This window comes from Vulpes vulpes, chromosome 14, assembly GCF_048418805.1.
Source record: "Vulpes vulpes isolate BD-2025 chromosome 14, VulVul3, whole genome shotgun sequence".
NCBI classification, from domain to species: domain Eukaryota; kingdom Metazoa; phylum Chordata; class Mammalia; order Carnivora; family Canidae; genus Vulpes; species Vulpes vulpes.
The window spans coordinates 56,088,732-56,110,132 of record NC_132793.1 but is presented as its reverse complement, the minus strand read 5'-3'; the positions used below and the strand labels follow the sequence as shown (position 1 = coordinate 56,110,132).

The window sequence follows — 21,401 nt, the reverse complement described above, 5'->3', positions numbered from 1 at the left end:
CAGCTTTCTTACTCAGCGGCCACCTGGAAATGAGGTTTTCCAGGAAACTTCTATCTGAGGCCTGCCAAGCAGATTTTCAGCCAAGTAATCCTTCCACTAGTCCGACCTTAACTCTGCATTGAGCTAAAAATCTTAGGCCTGGAGAAAAATCTTGCTTGATTGGGACAATCATAGTTAACTAAGAAAAAGCGCTTTTAAACACAGGGACTGGTTTTTTCATAGCAGGGCCGCATGGCAAAGCACAACCATCAAAGGATGGGTGGATTTAAGACCAGACACAGTAATAGAGTCACTTAACGGAAATATTGTTTATCTGGATATATCAACTTTCTTCTTAGGTAGTAAATGTATAATATGTTTTAGACAAAAGTTGCACCAGTGTTTGTACTGACAACGTAGTACTAATTAATCGGTGTGGAAGCAGTGTTTTGTGCCTGCCTGGCTGCAGTATATGTTTAATATTCCGTATGGCACCTCTCAAAATTCATTCCAAACATTTAGTTAAGTTTAAACAAACAAACAAAAAGAGAATTTTATTAAGTCAGCCAATTTAGCTAATTAAGTCAGCTAATTTGCTAAAGCCTTAATGAGAATTGGTAGATAATATTTACCTATTTGGTCAGTTTTGTTAGTCATATTTTTACTTTTGGAAAAAGTAAAAGTACAGTTATATCATGTACATATGAGAATGTTTAATGAATATTCAGATACCAAACACACCACTATAGTCAACATTTCAAAGTATATTATAAACAAAGATAAAGTTCTATGGCCAAAAACCCCTCAGTGTATATATTAAAGCACCAGGGGAAAAAAAAAGAAAAAAAAAAGCACTATGAAACCTTTTTTTTTTTTTCTTTTTTTTTTTAATTCATGAGAGACACAGAGACAGACAGAGACACAGGCAGTGGGAGAAGCAGGCTCCATGCAGGGATCCCGACTTGGGACTGGATCCCAGGACCCCAGGATCACGACTTGAGCTGAAGGCAAACACTCAACCACTGAGCCACTCCGAGGCCCTGCACCATGAAACCTCTTAAGAAACAACTCAAATTTTAAAAAAATAAGTCCTTTAAAGTGTTCAAATTGCATTCCAAAATTAGTATCTCCTGTCACTTTTTTTTTTTTTTTTTAAGCCCAGCATCTGTCGGGTGCAAGGGGCCGATGGGTGAAGGGATCAACAGAGTGGAGACAGTATCTGTCTGAAACATAGTCATCATGTAACAAGATTTGGGTTTTTTAAATGGTACATTTCAAAATATTTGGTGCTCTTGTAAACCTCGATTACATTTCTTTATAAAATGAAATAATACATTTTACTAAAACCCTCAGAGAACACAGATAGATTAGAAACAGGTAGACAGATAAACAGATATAAATAAATATTTTTCTGGCATGCCATAGACTGAGTTCATAAAGTTGACCTGACTCAGCAGTATGATATATTAGGGCGTAACAGGTTATGCCATAACAGGTTGTGAACGTTTATTAAGATAGATTATTCCTTCCTCCTTCCTTCAACAAATATTTGTTGGGGGCTTACCTAGTTTCAGGCTCATCACAGCTTGTCACATTTAGAGCTAACTGATATAAAAAAAAGTAGTTATCACATAAGCACTTTATTTTGCATGAAGTTGGAAGAAATGCACCGCTGTAATTTTGGACTATAAGTGATGCCAGCAGGCATCATTTAGGGAATCACGCCGCTGGTAGGAAACGCCGAGAGGTCCATTCAGTGGGGCCAGGGCCCACATGTGAACGCAGCCTCGCTCAATATTTTCTCCTATTAATAATCATCAGATTGACAGCGTTGAATTGCATGTGTTGGCCTCTTGGAAAATAAGGGTGGATGTGTCAAAAATCTCCCTTAGGAATACAGAGAGCAGTTTGATTTAAAGTCAGCTTTTTTTTTTTTTTTTTTTTTTTTTTTTGAGTGAAAGATGGATGTGGAATAAAATCCATCGCTGGATGGAGGCTCGCTGCTACGAAAGGAGGTTGGAGTCCTGACACATTTCGGATGTGATAGGAACTCAGAGTTAGCTTCACCACAAGTTCAGTTATAAATGGAAAGGCGTGAAGTCTGGCTCTTGTCTTTTCCTTCAGCTCTTCGGTGAATTTTTCTTTGTGATCAATTCTGAGATTATTTGATCAGCTCAATTTTGTATCATAGAATCAGTACCTTAAATAAACTGTACTGGGGAGCTGATCACTCTTACAGAGTCCCGTGTCTAGAGATGAACATGGGCGAGGATGTTCCCAAACAGGTAAAATGGGGAAGGATCTGTGTACGGATTGGCTGCAAGTTTCCCTTATCACTCTATGAATTGACTGATTTTTTTTTTTTTTTAACTCACTAATGGGAGAAGCTTGCATGATTATTTTGCTTTCCCTCTCTGCACGATGATCCCAGGTCTCTAAGCTAGAGTCACATCTTAAATTCCTTTTTCCTCATCTCAGTCGCTTGATCAACATGTTTTTCTTCATTTTGAACAAGGGGAGGGTGGACCATGTGGTGAGGGCCTCTGGCCTGTGACTCTGGCACCAGCCATTTCTTTCATAGCACACAGTTTTCTTTTCTTTTTTTTTTTTTTAAGATTTTATTTATTTATTCATGAGATACATAGAGAGAGGGAGAGAGAGGCAGAGACACAGGCAGAGGGAGAAGCAGGCTACATGCAGGGACCCCGAAGTGGGACTTGATCCCGGGTCTCCAGGGTCACGCCCTGGGCCCAAGGCAGGTGCTAAACCGCTGAGCAAGCCCCCCGGGGATCCCAAGCACACAGTTTTCTGACCGACTCCAGTGATGTTAAAATGCAGTTCCTAGGAGTGGTGTTTTGACACATGAAGACGCATGTAGTGAACAGGTGTTTGTTTAGGATTGCACCTCACTCTTTGCTCACACTTCACAGGAGAGGCAATTACCCTGATGGGGACCAGCTTCAGAGAGCGAGAAGCCAAATGACTTTTAAAGCATGAGCAGAGCCCCCCAAGGCAGGGCTTCATTCCCGTGGTCTCTCAGGGGCTCTACATTTTCAGAGCTTACGGAAACCACATCCCTGTTTGGAAAATATGTTTTTTTTTTTTTTCCTTCTCCTGCTGACGTCATTACTGTTGCTATGGAGAGGAAGTGAGTGCCACATGACATTGCTGGAAAAATCAACACTGACGTATTTTTGTACAGCAAACAGTCCCCTTCGTAGCTTGTTTTTTATTAGCAGAGGCTTGCTAGAAATTGTCAGAACCACCAGAAAGGAAAACACTCATTTGCGCAAACTACCTCGGAAATGAAAGCCTTGTGAAGGTGTACCAAAGTAATCCCCTCTAAATGACAGTGAAGAGGATGCAGCACATGACAGAGCAAAGTGTGTGTTAAAAACTATAAGGCAAAACAACAACAACAACAACAAAAAACCTATAAGGCATTACCTTGTATGATTTGGAACTTGTATCTTAGAAATGTCCATCCCACTGTCTTAAAATCTATTTTTAACAACTGACTCTGTCAGTTGTGCAGCCCTACCCTGGTGGGGCCCGAGCCTTTAGAGGAGATTAGGATAGAGTCATTTTGTATCGTCCTTGAAGCTCTCTCTTCTTGCCTGCTGTAGAAGCCAGGGTGCCAGGTCTTCATGTCCCAGTGCATCTGACCCTGAAGGTAGAGCCACTTACCAAAAACAAGATCCTAGAGTCTCAAGGTTTAAATGGAAAAGCCATTTTTTTACAGACTTGTAAATAATAGATGATGTCTCTGTTAAAGTGTTCTGAACATTACCATGATCAAGTAAATAATTAAGATTTCTTTCCATGAGGAAAGGACTTTGCCCAATCTGTGAGTTTTAGCAAATGGAAGAAGGCCCGAAGCATAAAAGCATTTAGAAGCGGAAAGGAAGTATCTTGCTGCCACTTAGGTGCCATTTCCATCTCTGGTGTTGGTGATGTCCACGGAGACATGGGTGCACGTGGGTGCTGCATCATGAAGTGGAAATACGCCTTCGGCAATGTGCTTTCGATGCTGAAAACTGTGGTCGGTCTTAATGAGAGCTATAAGATAAATGCACAGTATTTCCACCTCTGAACCTATTGCTGGCAGATTTACTGGATGTGTTTTTCTTGCATGAAGAATGTGTTTTATGTGAGTGGCTGGTTGGTTATATGTCTTTTTTTTTTTCTTCTTTTTCTGCTTGCAGTGGCACATCTAGCGATGAAATGTGCAACCTATACATTATGTATTACATGGAAGCGAAGCATGCAGTTTCTTTCATGACCTGTACACAGAATGTCGCTCCTGATGTGTTCAGAACCATTCCTCCAGAGGCCAATATTCCAATTCCTGTGAAGCCCGACATGGTTATGATGCACGGGCATCACAAAGGTAATAGTGGGATTCATTCAAAGTGAAATACGATCTCTCGTTTTACATTTTCTTGTGGGTCTCACTTGACTGTGTGATCAATATTTAAAATCATCCTCCATCTGTCAAACAGTCACGTGTACACATAATCTGATTCCTGCTTTTCCCCTCTTTTATAACCTGTCTACCCTCCTGACACGCCCTCCTCAAAGCAGTTAAAGTGAAGAATCTCACCTGGTGATAAAACCAACTCATGTGGGGACCAGTTCGATAGATACAGCTCCTTCTTCATTTAATTCATGTTTTCTAGTTTCCCCCATTTGATTCCTTCCATAGCTGGTAATGACTTAACACAATTTATGAATTTTACCGTGTTCTAAAAAGTGCTTCAGTTTGCCAATGAAAATGGTTATCGTCTCCAGCCATACCCTGAATTATCTATTTTAATGGGCTCTTCAAGCAGTGGAGAGTTCTTGATTTATGAGGCATTACTAATCTTGGCCTTTTTGGTCTCATGCTCAGAATTGCTGATGAACTTACTCTTCATCTGCAAAATGATCATACTGATTGTCATTTCATTAGTTTGAAATTGCAAAGCCCACGCCCTGTTTTATTGGACTGAAGTATGCTGAGACTTTACTGAGTTTTACAAATCCAGTCTTAAAATGCCAGAGCAGCTTCTTCTGCCTTTCTGTTGGAAATTTTATGAAACAAGTTACATAGCAGTTAGGTCACTTACTAAGATCTTAATATATTTATAGAATGTGCCTTTGTAGAATGTGCCTTAAAGTGTTCTTAAAGTATCCTAAAAATGTCACTAAAACACACTATAAATGTATTTTTAAAAATACAAGCAGTTTTATTAATGCATTTAAAAAAATTCTGTATCATGTATATATTATTACTGAGAGGTTAGGTGATCTAGTTCTTGAGTCAGAAGTCCGATAATTGGTGGTTATGCTGGAGTCTTTTTGTAAATTAGAACATTTCTGCCACATAAATTCTTAATACTGTTGTTTTTATGAAACATGAGAGCCTAAAAATATTTTTATGTTGATGGTATATTTCCAGCCAACTATTTAACGCATATGATATATCCCACAAATTTATGCTCAACTTTCTTGATCCTTTACAGAAACAGAGAACAAAGAGAAGACTTCTTTACTACAGCAGCCAAAAGGAGAAGAAGAAATGTTAGAACAGGGTATGTACGTATAGCTTTATAACTAGACCTGAAAACGTTTTCATGTTCTAATTAGGCAACCAAATTTTAAAGTTACTGAGACATTTTGGATCTTTATCAGCCTCCATCCCTGTGTATTGCTGTTTTTATATAATGCATACTTCATGAGAAAATGGTGGGTTGTTGTGCTTTAGCTTTGAAAGTAAAATTCCTTGATGTAATTTAGACCCATTAGGTTTTTCTGTCTTTGTTTTAGTTTTTTTACATGGTGACTTTCAGGCATAGTGCAAATATAATCATTGGAAACAGTCGGTGGGCTGCTTTTGAAATCTAAAGGACTTTACCATTTAAAATCTTGTGTACTTTGGGTGTGTGTTCATTGACTGTATTTGAAAGAAATTAGGACTTACCCTTCATCTTGCCTCTCTTGCGCCATGCTTCTCTGCCTTCAGTGAAGTAGAAGGGATTATCAACTTGGTCATTTGTAGTTTTGTATTAAGTTGCCATCTGATGAGTTAAGAAAGCACCATTCTTCCTCTGACATGTTTCTTTGAAGTAGTAATACTTGATCCTTGTATGTCATGTACTGCATGTATTGGCACTGAAAAATTATTCTTCTCAATCTTGCTTTCTTCCCAGTTATCTCAAAGATGATACTTTGTGTTAGGTGTTGGAGTATGTTATCTTACCAAGTCATTTTTTGGCCTAGATAGGATATATTTTAAAACATTAGTTTAATGTTAATGCAAACACACTTCTTACGACAACATGAACTATACAGGAAATAGATGGGATTTTTCTGTTGGCAACAGATAGAAATTTCTCCCCTGGGATATTGTAAACTACTCTTGGAATTCTTCAAAATGTATTCTATTAGGTCTAGGTCAAAGATAACACTCTTACATTAAGAGCATTGGCAAAATTAAAGAATCCAGACTTTTTAAAGGAAGACATGCTCTCTGAAAGGGGATTAGGGAAAACTATAATATAAAAAAAATTTAAATTATACAAAGTTCCATAACATTTCATTCTAACAAAGTGGCCTCTGGAAAAAAAAAATAACAACATTAACTCAGAGTTAATGTTTCTACTTTTCTGTTAAGTCAAAAAAAGGGAGATGATTTTATATTAAATCATTTATATACTAAATGGTTCAATCTAAACTACTGAGTATGATTTAAAACAGCTAAATGAATCCATCTGTAAGGAAGTCAGTAATGATAGACTACATATAGCAGTATTAACAGTGTTTGCTATACCTGTACTGAAATTTGATCGGACTTAAAATGAATTATTTTGATATTGAATGCACTGTTTGAAATATATGTCTTTGACATAATTTGAGTCATCTTAGAATACATTTTGAAATACTAACGTGTGATAAAGGGTAGAATGAGACCACCATTTAGTAAATGCATCTTATAAAATGGTAAGCTCCCCTGGAAACTGAGGCTGAACTGTTTTCATTTTCAAGTTATTTGAGTTGATCAAGGGAGACATCAAAGCTTCTGAAACATTAGAAACCCAGAGGTTTCATTAGCGGAAGAACCTTAATTATTAGGTTTAATCTGTTCTTCTCAAATAAGATTTAGGAGGTGTCACACATACCTAAAAAACAAATCCTTTTAAATACTTTAACATTTTGCCAATTCATTCACCCTTTCATGTTTGATAGTATCATGTTTGATAGTATATATATATATACAGATACTATATATATATATATATATATATATATATATACAGATACTATATATATATACTATATATATATATATACACATATTTTATATATAGAAAAAATATGTAAGAAGTTTAAATATACCCAGAGCCTTCCTGCTTCCAGAGAAGAATTCTGTGGACACAGGAGAAATTATTTTCTCAGAGTTACTGTTTTATTCTACTTGTGAATAAATATGCTGTAAAGTGATTTAACTTGGGAGAAAAAAAGCATTCTGACTACATTTACATACTGCAGAAAATAGGCTAAAATTTCATCCTGCAGAATAACATTCATATGTTGAAATTAGTGGGCCCATCAAAATGTCACCTGCTAGGTTATGTGAAGACAGATAACAACTAAAATCCATTTCACTGTCCAGTGTAGCCCACATATTACTCTGCTGGTCTTTGGGGACCACCAGCCTAGAATTTTAGATAAGAGAGAAATATAACAAATGCATATTTCTATACATAGTCTATTTGATTCGCCAATGAGATCGATCTATCTCCTTGCAGTACACAGAGCACATCTACTCATTACTGAGAGAGTATCCCATCCCTCTCAGAGATATTTGTTTGCACAAAATATGTATTTGTATTAATTCCCTGGGTAGATAAATTGGCCAGGTTGCTAAGAAGAGGGCTCTAATTATTCAAATAAATCATGCCACATCTGCTGATTTTTAAGGAAGCCCCCCAACTCAACCTTTTGCCTTATTTTGGTATTCTGGCCAAAAAAAACTTATGTTCAGGTACTCCTCCAGCTTGTATTGATTCTTTTAATATTTTAAATCCCCAATAAATAAAAGCTGTGAATCATTTCGGTTGTGCTAGTCACAGGTTAACAGACCGTATCTATGTTGGTCACACAGAGGACTTCAACCCCCCCCCCCCCCGGAAATAGAACAGTTGTGGAGCAGGAAGGAAAAGACCCCAAACGTCAGAGGACATGTACTCAAAGGCAAGTTCTGTACCCATCAGTGGCTAAATAATAGAGATAGTTCTTCCTGGATAACACAAACTATTATTTTTACTTCCTATCTTAATATGTTGGAAAACATATAGGAAGATAATGGTCAAGATATGTAATAAATTCTCTTTTGGAATGAAGGGATGACTTATTAAGGTAGTAAAAAAGACAGAAAGAGATTAATGCGATCTAGGCTGAAAAAAAGAAATGTAGCTGTGTCGCTTTTTTTTTTCAAAGATATTATTTATTTATTTGACAGGGAAAGAAAGCGAGAACGCACAGGCACGGGGAGGGGCAGGCAAAGGGAGAGGGAGAAGCAGGCTCCCCAGGAGCAGGGAGCCTGATGCGGAACTCGCTCCCAGGACCCTGGGATCATCACCTGAGCTTCATGAAGGCCGATGCTTAACTGACTGAGCCTCCCAGGAGTCACGTTATTTATCTACTGTGTCACGTTATTTATCTACTACTCTGTTTCTCCAGGAGGAATAGAAGTTTGGGTTTTTTTAAAATTCTAATCACAGAAATAGCTAGCTATTAATTGTTGTCAGAATATTAATCTTGATGGGAAATTTTGCTAAAAGAGACAGTTGAGTTATATGAATCTATGGAGTGTTGCCCAGCCTGTGCTTTAAACACGCTTACCTTCTGCAGTATTCTTGTCTATATTTGCTTCCTGAAGAACAAAATTTGGTGAACGGCAACTATATCTCAGAGCTATCTCAAAAGGTGTAATTGTGAAGATAAGAGCCGCATTATACGACAGCTTTACCTATCATGCAACAATGGGACACATTTTAATGAGGCTTTAATTAAGTCTGTGGAGGTTTTTAAAACATAATGCTTATTTGACTGACGTGTGGAATAATATTCATTTAAAAAGATACGGAATTTACAGAAAAATCCAAAGAAGCAAATAAAAAAATCATCCATAATCCCCAGGAACATGGATATAGATGTACATCTCAGTGTGAAATGTATATTATATGCACATTATTATAATAACATACAGATCGTGTATGCACAGTTTTGTATCTTTTTTTTTAGACACCATATATTGAATATTGCCTCCAACTGGAAAGTTATTGGCAAGTGTGATTTGTTTTGCCTGCATTATATGTGCGTGTTCTCTGCCTGTGCAGAGACTAGCTTTGAGACTAGCTTGTGCATCTGTAGGTGAGCTAACCTGTGATCGAGTTGATTGTGTTCGCCTCCAGGCAGAAAAACACTACTAGGTAGTCACAGTGGACTGAAGCGTTACTATCCTTTGAGAACATTTTTAAGTGAAGAATGACCTATGTCTGTCATGAATGCAATAAGCTAAACAGTATGACTCAATTCGACATTGATCTAAGTGGAGGAAACAATCCCCGAAGACTACAGAATGAGAAGGGTGCATTAAGGTTTTTCCAGAGCAGACACACAAACGTATCCTGTACCTATGTCTTATGGTTGGCACTTTGGGAAAAGTAAAGCGTGCTTTGTTAAGTTCTCTTTATTTCTTATGTGTTACGATTTCTTATATATACTGCTGGTACAACCTGAGCTTTCTATCAACATTCTTCGGGTATAAGGATTAGGGGCTGAAACCAAAAGGTTTACCAGCTTCAAGCAAGAATCTATACAAAGACACTTAGGAGTCCTGATTTTGAGTGTTTCCTTTATAATTCAAAGGTGCAGTGTTGAAATTAATGCTAGTTGTATTGGGAAGATTTGATGTCTTTAAAAAAAAAACCAAAACTCATGGAAGAATTGGAAGCCAAAATCTACAATACTAGTTGTCTTTGTTATTTTACATTATGCTCTAGACAGCATTTCTTTTGCTGCAGAAAGGGCCTTTTACATGTTTTATTCAGTTTGCTCCCAACTCTTCTCATTTTAGTCTTCGTGCCCCCATCTAATCAATCTTTCTACTCAAAGGTCAGTGTGAGTGACTATATTCCCAAGGCAGGGAGAATATGACAAAAATACAATTTGTAGAGGGAAAACACTCCATGACCCCAGATAGTTAAAGGTCTTCAGACACCTTCTGTGAAACAGAATAATTTCACAGTAGTTTTATGCTAACAAAAATGAATTACCATTGGCATGTTTTATCAAATAAGCAGAATCAAAGGAACAGGGTTGCAAGTTAAAAAGACAATAATCTACTGTAAAAACTTGTTAAAGTGACAGCTGGTAAACCATTTATGAAGGGATTAAAGCAAAGGCCGGGCTTAATAACTAAAATTTCTGTTTCTTTGCTTTGTTGAAAATAGAATACTCCCTTCATTCTCTCGTAAAGTACAGATGATTTTAGTAGCATCCTCTTGGCTGGTTCCAAGCACCCATAACGCCACTTTGCTGTTTGAAAGAGGATACAGTTCTTTTTTGTATTCCCATTCGCTAAAAATTTATCAGTTTGTTATGATTTATGAGCAGCTCACAAGTCTTTATATATTGAACTCATCTATCAAACACAATTCTAAACACCCCCCGAAGCTCTGGGAGGAGGAGTCGGTGCTGTTTTGAATTGGTTTCCTAATAGCAAAATAGGCAGATGAGAATGATCATTTATCACACAGTTGTGCTTGCTGATACACATCTGTGTGCGTGGTAGTTGAAAAAGCCATCATCTGCTAACTTCTCTGTCTTATGTTTGTCTCATTTCTTTAAGAAAAGGAGAGGGAAGCCCGTTTTGATTTTCCCCTAAAGGGAAAAATAATAATAAAGTTTTTACTTCATTTGCGATCCTTGAGCTGGTCACCACGATCGTGTTTTATTTCACGAAGACTAGTAGGACTAATGTTAGTGATAAGTAAACCAAATCAACTAACCAGAAGGGAAAAATCAAGCATGACTCAGTTCTAAACCAAAATGTTAAAATCTGAAAAGAAAAGCTTTTATTTTTCCATTCCTCATATCTCTTTCATTAATCAGGTATGTTCCATGTGGCCGTCTCATTAGCTTGGCTGCTTGGCACCTCCTATTTACTTTCCATGTACCATAGAAATCACAGAGCAATAGTGGAAGCTGTTTGCTGTAGGTAATAAAGAGCTAGTGATATGTGTGGCAAGTGGGACTTCATATTCTGAAGATTTACCAAAATGTTCCTGATCATTTTTTTTAAATGCCTCAACAAATAAGTAGAGAACCTTATTTTTTTTAATTTAATAATCTTAAGGCATTTTAATAAAAAAAAAAACTCATGGGGTAATTTTTCAACGTGTGTTTCTATTTCAGTTTATCTCCTGATAAAGTAAAACCAGAGAAATTTTCATGTTGATGGCAGGGAATAGTAAATGGTCCCTACAAAAAAGAAAAAAGTCCATTGAGTCGGGAAGTAGTTAATGCAAGAACGCAATTTAACAAAGTGGGAGTCTAACTGGTAGTGTTTTAGATTTCCTCATACTATGCTGTGTTCTTTTTCCTGGCATATTAGCTGCTACTGCAGCTATGTTTTCCGAATCCAGACGCTCTCAGCCAAATAACTTTAAAGAACTAGAACATTTCTGCATTTTATAAGAATCGAAAGTTTGGGTGAGAAAAAGAAATGAACTCACTGCAGCCTAAAATCATCAAAGAGATGTTTTTGTTTCTACTGATGGCAGAAGCGAAGGATGACATTTTTAACGAATTATTATTCCTTGCAGATTAATTTACTATCTGCTGCGATAGGAATAGTACTAATCACTGAGAATACAACAGTGAGTAAGAAATGAGGATTTTTATATTTTTTCATATAAAATTGCATTTATCCCTTTCCACCTGTCCCTTCCCAGATAATTTAAATGTACAAAAGTTTTTTTGAGAAAATCTTATAAAATCTGATGATATGAAGAAGACAGGCCAGGAAAAGACAAAAAGAAACTTGCTCTGTTAAAAAGGTCACACAGGAACTGGGCTCAAAGGACAGTTAATTTACATAGAAAAAAAATTAAATATAATAAGATTGACAGGTCCAAGGTAAATTCACAGGAAAGTTTATTGACCATATAGAAAAAAGGGGGGGGGGGGGGAGCCTGGATCCAGTATAGTGATCAATGAGGAGGGTGGGCCTCTCATTCAGACTGCTCCTTCACATCCCAGCTTGGCTTCCTACTGGATGTGCAGGTTAGTCCTTTACCATTAATTTCCCCATCTAAAATGAGGACGATGAGTGTTTTGTAGATAATAAATGTGTTGAATTGTATAAAGCAACTCTTTCAGCATGCGATCAGATGATAAGAATCCCACATGAGTCCTGGTAGTAGGGAGGGGGAAGGTGATGTTGACACGTCAGCATTGATGAATCAGTTGACTTTGTGACTCACTGGTGGGAGAGGGACAAGTCCCGTTTTCTGGATTGATTGACCCAAAACACATTTCATCATCAAGAGAGATACTATAAAAAAGATGAAGTATGGGGAGGAGATGAAGAGCTCAGTTTTAGGCATGTCGAGTTCAAAATTTTGATGAAACAGACATCCAAGTCTGTTTGGATGTTTTCAGAGAGTGGTTTTATACATCAGTTTGGTCCCAGGAGAACTCCAGATATGAGGGCCATTTGTCTGGAGGCAGCAGCTTAAGCCTCGTGAATGGCTGATATTTCTTAGGAAGAGGCCTTCACCAGGGGAAAGAAAGGATGCCAGGGATAGACCTCAGAAAACACCAGCATTTTTATACGTTGGAGAAGAGTAAGAGAAAGCAAAGATGACGAGTGGAGAAGGTCTGGAAAGAAGAATGCCAGAAGGGCAAGAGTTTCTGAAGGGACCAGTGGGCCAAGATGAAGGGTCTATTGCCTTTGGCAACTAGGAGCTCTTGAGCAACTGGTGAAGAAGCCATAAAGGGGTGAAGGAAGAGGTGGAAGCAGATGCCTTTGGCTTAGACAAGAAAGGATATGAGGAAGGATGACGTCTCCTTGCACTGTCCAGTATGGTAGACACTAGCCACGTGTGGCTATTTGAATTTGGATATAAATTAATTAAAAGCAAGTAAGAGTAAACATTAGATCCCTCAGTCACACTAGCCACATCACAAGTTCTCCGCAGCCCCTGGTGTCTGGTGGCTTTCGTGTTGGGCAGCCGTTATCTTAGCACCGTTGGATGGTGCTGGAAATTGGTGAAGGAGAAGGGGAGGCAGTAAAGTTGGAAAGACGAACTGCGTCAAGGAAGGTCTCTCTTGCCTCCACGACCGCCCAAGAGAAATGCAGAGTGAGTGTGCTTGTAACCGGAGCCAAGTCTTGGGCAAAGAAGCTGTGTTAGAAAAGAAAAGAAAACAGATAGGAGAGGCTCCAGGGGGTACTGGGAGGGCTGGCATCCAGAACACTGGAGTAGGGATAGTGCTTTCTCCAAAAATAGACTGAGACAGAGAGAGAGAGACAGAGGGAGAGAGAGACAGAGAGAGAGAGACAGAGAGTGCAAGCACCACTTCCTTTGGCAAAGCTAGGAAGCAAGTCACTACTGCAGCCATAGTGACGTGGTGATAAAATATAGAGCTGTGAAGTTAAAGGGGCTTTTTTTTACCCTCATCATGAAAATCCCAACACTTGAATACAAGATAAGAATTGAATTTTTTAGTTTGAGGTAAACAACAGATTGAAACAGACGCACGTGCACGTTGCAACCAGAGTTTAGGTCTGTTTTGCTGGCAGTTACAATAGCTGCGGTTCAGTGACACCTGCTTTACCGTGTGCACTGGACGGGGCCTTTCACAGTCACTTTTGAAACCCACAAGACAACTCTTAGAGGTTGTAGTCGTTACCTTTACAATGTTAAGCAACTTGCTTAGAGACACAGAAGAGCCACTAAGCACCAGGGTGGGATTCAAACATGGGTATGAAACATGCACCAGACCTTGGGCAGTCACCACCCCGGGAAGGACCTGAGTGCCGCAGGGCCACGGAGCTGAGACCCCTGCTTGGATGGTCAAGGAGGGCTTCTGGGACGTAAGTGACACTTCAGCATCTGAAAACTTGGGAGCCGGGTGGTTACTGGGGAGAACGTGTCCCAGGAAGAAGAAACCTCTTAGAGTTGACATTGAAGGAAGGGAAAGCCATATGGCGCTACCATAAAACTGAAAAGGAAGGGAATATGGAGAACTAAAACTGGGGTAGAGACCATACGACATCCTGTTTATTTTCTCCTCCATCCCCTGCACTCAAGGTTAGATCTATGTGGCTCAGAAAAATACTTAACATTTCAAGATTCCATATAATCCAGTCCCCAGAAGAGAAAGGAAAACTCTTTGGTTTGTGCCTGAGAACGTGAGAGATAGCCATCTAGTGGTCTCCCCTCTCTCTCTATCTCTGTCTCTATAAATGAGCTGCAGCTCTGAAGCTTTGTTTTCCTTAAGGCCAATGCAACCTTTGTGCAGCCAAGCCCATGACTTTGCTGAATTGTTGTTTTCCTAACCCAGTGATGATTGAAAATGACCATTTCAAAGGAACCAGAGCGCCATGCGTTTGATGCTTCGTCACAGCTTTTAGATTTTTACTGACCCCCCTGAATAAACTGTGCATAGTGGCAAGTCTGCGTTCCTCCACCAACATTATTAGCCTAATGACATGGATTCAGGATTTAAGATGCTGATTTTTGTCTGTTCCTGAAATAATCTTGCATTTCATTTTCTGTGTGGATGTTTCATTGCCTAACAGCACGGTATGCTATTTATATTTGGGGGGGGGGGGGGGGAGTGCAGGAGGATTCAGCGGTAATGGATTCGTTTCCGTGCAGCAAAATGCCACCGTGGCCTAACAGGTTTGGTTGAGGTGTAATTTGCTTTGTTCGTTTTACTGAGATTGGCCCTATTACTTGGCAATTATTTTCTGATTGAAGATTTCACCTGGGATAAGCTGCTTTCGTGGGCAAGAATGGAAAACCTACTTTGAGTCATTAAACCAAGACTGTTTGTAAACATGACAGGATCTCTTAGCATCATTTTGGAAAGACTTCATGTCCCCTTGCACCAATTTTTAAATAATATATTCTTTAGAGGAATGTGTCGTTAAGCCAGTTATCATTTTCATTTCCTACTGGTCATAAAAAAGATTTTACAAATGTTAATTGATCATGCTGTAGATGTAAATAAAGTTAAGCAATAGGACTCCGCAGTCCTAACTGATTTCATTAGCAGCACTTAGAGTGAGGAAAAAGAAGAAATGAGTGTTTGTTACCTCTGGGTTTGGCTTAGAAAAGCAGATTTATGTTTCTGTTGAGAATGTAAACATGTTTCCCATTCACATAGTTGATGAACATGGATTTAAAGCCATAGATGTAAATGATGAGGGTTAAAGTGCTTCATGAACCTTCCATAATCCTGGAAGTCATAATGCTTTATAAATAATTTGCTTTCATGGAATTAGATTATCAAATCCAAGTTTCCTTTGTAGTAAAAAAAAATAGAAAGACATGAAATGTATCTTAGTGATGCATCATTCCAATGATCGTTTATTAAAATCTTCTCTTTTGTTTGCAAGTGATTTAAATTATTCTTTTCTCGCAAAATTCTTTTCCTGGAATTTGTTCATTTTTTGTTTAAAATGAACAACTGGAGCTACTTTACAGTAGCACTGCTGACAATAATAATTATAATTATAATAATAATAATAAAACTTTGGTTTTCCACTTGCCAAGAAGATACGCATACCTGTTAGGTATCTTGTGTTTTATGCATATGCTGAAAAATATACGTTTAATTTCTTGTACATTATACTCTAATAGGCTTCTAGAGACAACTCCAAAGCGTTTTCCTCGAAGATGGCTGTTTTCTGATGTAGCTGTTAATAATATTTTAGAAATCTAACTTCCAAATCAATCCAGCTCTACCGTGAAAACCATTTATTGAAACGTGCCGCACAATCACATGTACATCATCTTGTGTCCACAAATATGCAAATAGAGGTTATCTCGTGTTGTTGGCTCCTGAGATAAAGAAATAGGTGGTATATGAAATGAAATGTGAAGCCAGCCCTTTTTTCCTTGTTCTGGGAAATCCTCTTTTTTTCCCCTCACGCTTGAACATCTGAGAACAACCTTCTCTCCCACTCACGACGAGGAACCAGGAGATGGTATTAGTAAGGCACAAAATGTTGTAAGGTTTGTAATCTTATCAACCCTCCACCCCTTATCTCTTCTCTTTTTTCCACAGGTGATTTCTATTCACTGCTTTCCAAGCTGCTAGGAGAGAGGGAAGATGTGGTTCATGTGCATAAGTATAATCCTACAGAAAAGGCAGAGTCAGAGTCAGACCTGGTAGCTGAGATTGCAAATGTAGTCCAGAAGAAGGATGTTGGTCCTCCTGATGCCAGAGGGAGTGCAGAGCGTGAGGACAGGGGCAATGCTGTTCTTGTCCGAGACAGAATTCACAAATTCCACAGGCTAGAGTCTACTCTGAGGCCAGCAGAGAGCAGAGTTCTGTCATTACAGCAGCCCCTGCCTGCTGAAGGCACCTGGGAACCAGACCGCTCAGGAGGTGCGTGTAGGGCTCTTTTAAAGAACAAACTATAAGACGCTGCAATCCACATTAGCAGAATCTGAAGGGAATAAAAGTGAATGGGTGAAAAAATACCCATCAAAAGAACTTAGCAGGAAAAAAAACAACCAAAAATGAAAAACCACATTACTCAGACCTGGGTTATGGAGATATCACTTTGGTTTGAGCTTTTCTTTCTGTCTTGGTCCAAGGCTACATAAATTCAGTTTCCGTTCAGTCAATGAGCCGGAATTACCGGGGCCAAGAAGATCTAGATCATGTTGGGGAGGGGGCGGCACATGAAACTCAGGGCAGCAAATTCTTACCAAATCGGTGTTCTCCGTTCTGCTCTGTGGAAAGAAATGGGAAGTTCAACACCCGATACGTACAGTCTCAGTGTATGAAATGCCTTTATGCAACCTTCTTTTTTAAGGGAGTTAAATTCCCATGAAAGGAATCTTATCCTTCCAACATTCTCTTCCAGTTGACTTATAAAAAATAAAAAATAAAAAAACATAATAATAATAACAATAACAACCATTTTTGTGACTGTAGTTTAAGTTCCATCATCAATTACACTCTTAATTGGAAAATTGAGTAGTTATTTCTGGGGGGACCTCCAGCAAGTCAGAAACTCGTGAGATTTATCTTTATTTCTAACCAGGATTGGCTTCCATAGTTAGAGGACAATACTTATTCCCTTCAGGTTTCTGTACCAGCAAGCTATGGATGCCTCATCTTTGTCTTTAATTGTGCTGTGGCCTCTGTCCCATCGATTGTGTTTCGTGTTCCTTGCTAATGTGGAAAGCCAGATGACACAGCATGTGGAGATAATCTCCAAAAAAGTAACGGATATGGGTGCATGGCAGCTGTCCACGCGTGGGCTGGAATGGCGCAGGCTGCCAGCTTGGTGTTTTCAAAATACAGCTTTGCAGGAAGCCATAAATTATTCAACACCCAGCTGATTTTTATTTATAATTGAAAAAAAAATTAGCATGAGGTGCCTTTTTTGGCTCACACAGAAGTTTCAAGCACCGTCCATTGGGACTGATCTAGTAGTTTCCATGGGATGTTAACTGGGACCTGGATTTTTACATCTTGATATTTAAATAGAATCAGCCCTGCTCTAACTCCTGATGTTATCGGATGAAACTGTGTTTCTCAAGAGGGGTCCCCTGGACTGCAGTGCCTCAGAATCACCTAAGGTGGGGCTTAGGAAAAATCGCGACTCCTGAATCCCACGACAGAATAACCGAATTGACATTGCCGACTGTGGTGCCTAGAAAATCCGCAGGTCATCGTGGCCCTGTCCACTTCATAGATAGGCTCAAGTGTCTTTCTGAACCTCTGCATTCGGGACCGTCAGTGGACACCCACAAAGAATGAGCATATACGAGGCACAAGGACCTCCCTGGTGAGGACACAGCTCTATTCAAGTGTGAAATGTTGGCGCTGCACCATGCTTTATTCCATGACTTCTCTTTGTTACTCCTGAATTTGAAATGATGTAGTGGTTATTTATGGGTATCGTAAGTACCCGTGTAAAAATCATAGTTTAACTTAAGGCACTGTGTTCCTAAAACTTATTTAGCTTTTTAATGAAAGAAATATTTCAAATACCCCAAGTGCATTTTCTTGCTGGATCGTACACCTTCCGTGGCGGTCAGAATGGCAGTGTCCAGGGAGAAAATGTTTCCGCAGGATCTTGGTCAGGAAATTTCCTTTCATTTTAAATATGTGGGTAAAGGTCACTGAATGAAATAAAACAATGAGTCATAGAAACATACAGCACAAATCCTAATTATAGAAGGGAAATGTGCATGTATTTCCTTTCTGAGATGATTTATTTTAGTGTTGCTTCACTACTCTGATTCAAGACCCTTTTAAACATTAAATGCAGACTCGCGAGACTCATTTTTAGGTAAGCTGTTTCTGAAAGCCTTTCCTTTTTTTTTTTTTTTTCAACTTTCATTGTTCATCATGACACAATGTAATAGCTAACCTTAACTGGAAATGTTTCATTTCTTTGTGTAAGCCAGAGAAAGACCTGTCCTCAGGAAGCTTCCATCAGCAAAAAAAGAAAGTAGGGAGTTAGTAGGATACAATACCCCAGTAAAACAGTAGGCTAATTCATGTATATTTCCCAGGGGATGAATAAGGGGAATAAATTTGATGGATAACCTTCCACTGTTTTTCTCATTCCCTTTCTTTATACTTCAGACAAAACTAAAAATGGGACCCTCATGGTCCGGAGGAACGAACTGTCTCCCTAAATGCCTAATGTGCTGTAAGGAATTACATTAGCTTCAAAGAAGAAGGTGGTTTTTCATCTGAGATTATTACTAAAACAAAAATGTAAGGCTGTCATGCTGCTTAATATCATAGCTCATACTCATTTCATGTCTCTTTGAGACCTATTTTAATTTTCAAACGAAGAAATGGAAGCCTAGAGAAGTTAACCCGTTTCTGTGAGGTCACAGAGTCTGAATTTAAAACTTGGACACTATGACTGAACTTAAAAGTAGAATGTGCACCTTCTAGTTCTTTACACTTCGTTATGGTCGTGCACGAAATACTGGGCTAACTGGCTTGCCCAGTTAGGATATACCTCCCTGGAGCTCTGGACCATCACTGCTTAGAAGCTGGAAACTTCTCCTTGGGACCGTGTTCTGATGTCCATGGTTGATAGCACTAGCACAACCCAGTACAGAGGTATTTTATGCTGCAGCCCTTTAGATCTCATTGACTGGGCCATATTTTGGAACTGTCACACAGTAATGGGTCCCAATCAGCCGAGTTGAGGGGTCAAGGGTGACATACTGATCAGCTCAAAAATCTGGATGTGACTGTGTGGGGTAGGCCCAGGACTGCCTGAGGGTTTTAAAAGCTGTACCATTTTGTGCGCTTCTAGATGGGTCTGAATTCCACGTGGTCCCACAACCAGGCAACTGCCCCTTTAAAATTGAGTTCCCACCGCATAGTGGGTTGAGGATCAGTGGACACAAGCTGCGTGAATGACGTCTTCCAACTTTGCTGTGAAGTCTTTAGCATTCCCAAGAACAAGATGGTTAAGTAGTGTGTTTTTAGTGTGTCTGTAAAAGTGCAAAGATCCACAAATAGCACCGACTTTCGTGACCTTTGGCGGGTCTGTTCTGAAAACTCTTCTCCCAGTAGTCCTGAAACAGCACTAGAAGCACAGAAATGTCCTGGAGAGGTGCAGCGAGACTAGTCCAGAGGTTTCCAGCTATTGCTGGAAAGGGCATGTCTCAAAGGGGAAGCAGTGGTTGCGGTCTCCATGCCCTACACATGCACGCACACAACACACACATGTGCATACGCTGCATGCACACAATACAGCTTGCCCCAGAACGATTGATTCTGCATTTGGCCGAAATAAAATTTGAAAACCATTCCATGGAGGTAATATGATGTGGAACGCTTCAGGCCCTGGAGACCAGCTTCCTGGCTTTGAATCCTAGCTACACCCATAACTATGCGATCCCCGGGAAGGTTTACAAAAGAAATTCTCTGGGCTTTAGTTTTCTCATCTATAAAAATAAAGATCATAACAGTACATTTCTCATAGGGTTGAAAATGAGGGTCGAATAATATTTCCATGTATCCGATAATACGTGGAAAGTGTTTTGAACAGTTTCGGGCGCACAGAAAATACTTAATAAATGTTGTAGTACATTAACAATAATTATGATTCTAATTGCCACCATTAATGTCATGCTGTATTAAGATTTCAAAATTTTAAACACCGAAGTAATAGAACTAAATATTAATTAACTTAAGCAGCATCCATGAGAGAATTTTCTTGAAATGTGTAGGAAAGCTGTAAAATTTGGCGCTCCCAATTTGATAAAATCAGAAAATGACTTGGCGTGGTGTTCCATCACAGTGGGAGTTTGTGGCTCTTCAAATCTCCTGATCACTTACATCCATCTGCCTTGATGTTTGCCTGTGATGTATGATGGGCCATGTGAAAATCTTCAGCCAGGTAGACTGAGAAGCGGATACACTCCTTTTTACACTTAACGTCATTTGGGTTCTACCATTAGTTTGGTATCTGCGTGAAACAATATTCGTGGGATAGGTATAAAATCTTAGTCTCTATTCTTCTGGAAACCAGACTCATTGAGAAATCAATTTAAAACTACAGATTGAAAAAAATAAAAAATAAAAAAATTAAACTATGGATTGCTATTCTCAGTGGCAGATATGATTGGACTACTGTTTGCTATCAGGAAGCCTGATTCAGGATGCAATTGCATACCTCTCGGCATCCAAAAATAATATCTACATTTGTGTGACACTTCTTTATCAGTTAAAAGAACTCATAGGCTCTCTCAATATTCTTACAAATATTTGGATTTTACTTAAATTTTATGGACAACTCACGCAGAGTCCACACTTCTAACGTATTTCAGTCATGTGCTTACCTCTAGGTTCACATCTTGTAGGATTTCCCGGGTAAAATAAAGCATTCAGTTGGCTGGATTTTCTCTCTCTGGAGGGAAGGAGAATCATAAAAACAGAGACATAGCCCTCACTGTGAGCCAGGCTAGGTGTTTGAGGTGCATTAACTTATTTAATTCCCGTAACAACCCTATTTATAAACCCATTTATCGGGGAAGACACTGAAGCGTAGAAAGGTTAAGTCACATGCCTCAAGTGCCATAGCTCAAGGAACCAGGATTCAAAGCCACTCAGACTTGCTCCAAATCTGGGTTTTTAATCACTTCGTT

General features: G+C 39.0%; 1 protein-coding gene across 18 annotated transcripts in view; it reads left to right on the top strand.

Annotated features, from left to right (window-relative positions):
• Positions 1–21,401, top strand: part of PAM (peptidylglycine alpha-amidating monooxygenase) — a 274,294-nt gene that overhangs the window by 215,055 nt on the left and 37,838 nt on the right. For 12 of the 18 annotated variants that reach the window (XM_072736674.1, XM_072736670.1, XM_072736669.1 and 9 more), the window contains 3 exons: positions 4,185–4,369; positions 5,484–5,552; positions 16,327–16,650. In XM_072736674.1, the coding sequence (XP_072592775.1) occupies positions 4,185–4,369; positions 5,484–5,552; positions 16,327–16,650 (578 nt within the window). The remainder of the gene's footprint in view (positions 1–4,184; positions 4,370–5,483; positions 5,553–16,326; positions 16,651–21,401) is intronic. The other 6 variants (XM_072736682.1, XM_072736681.1, XM_072736680.1 and 3 more) reach the window with 1 other exon arrangement.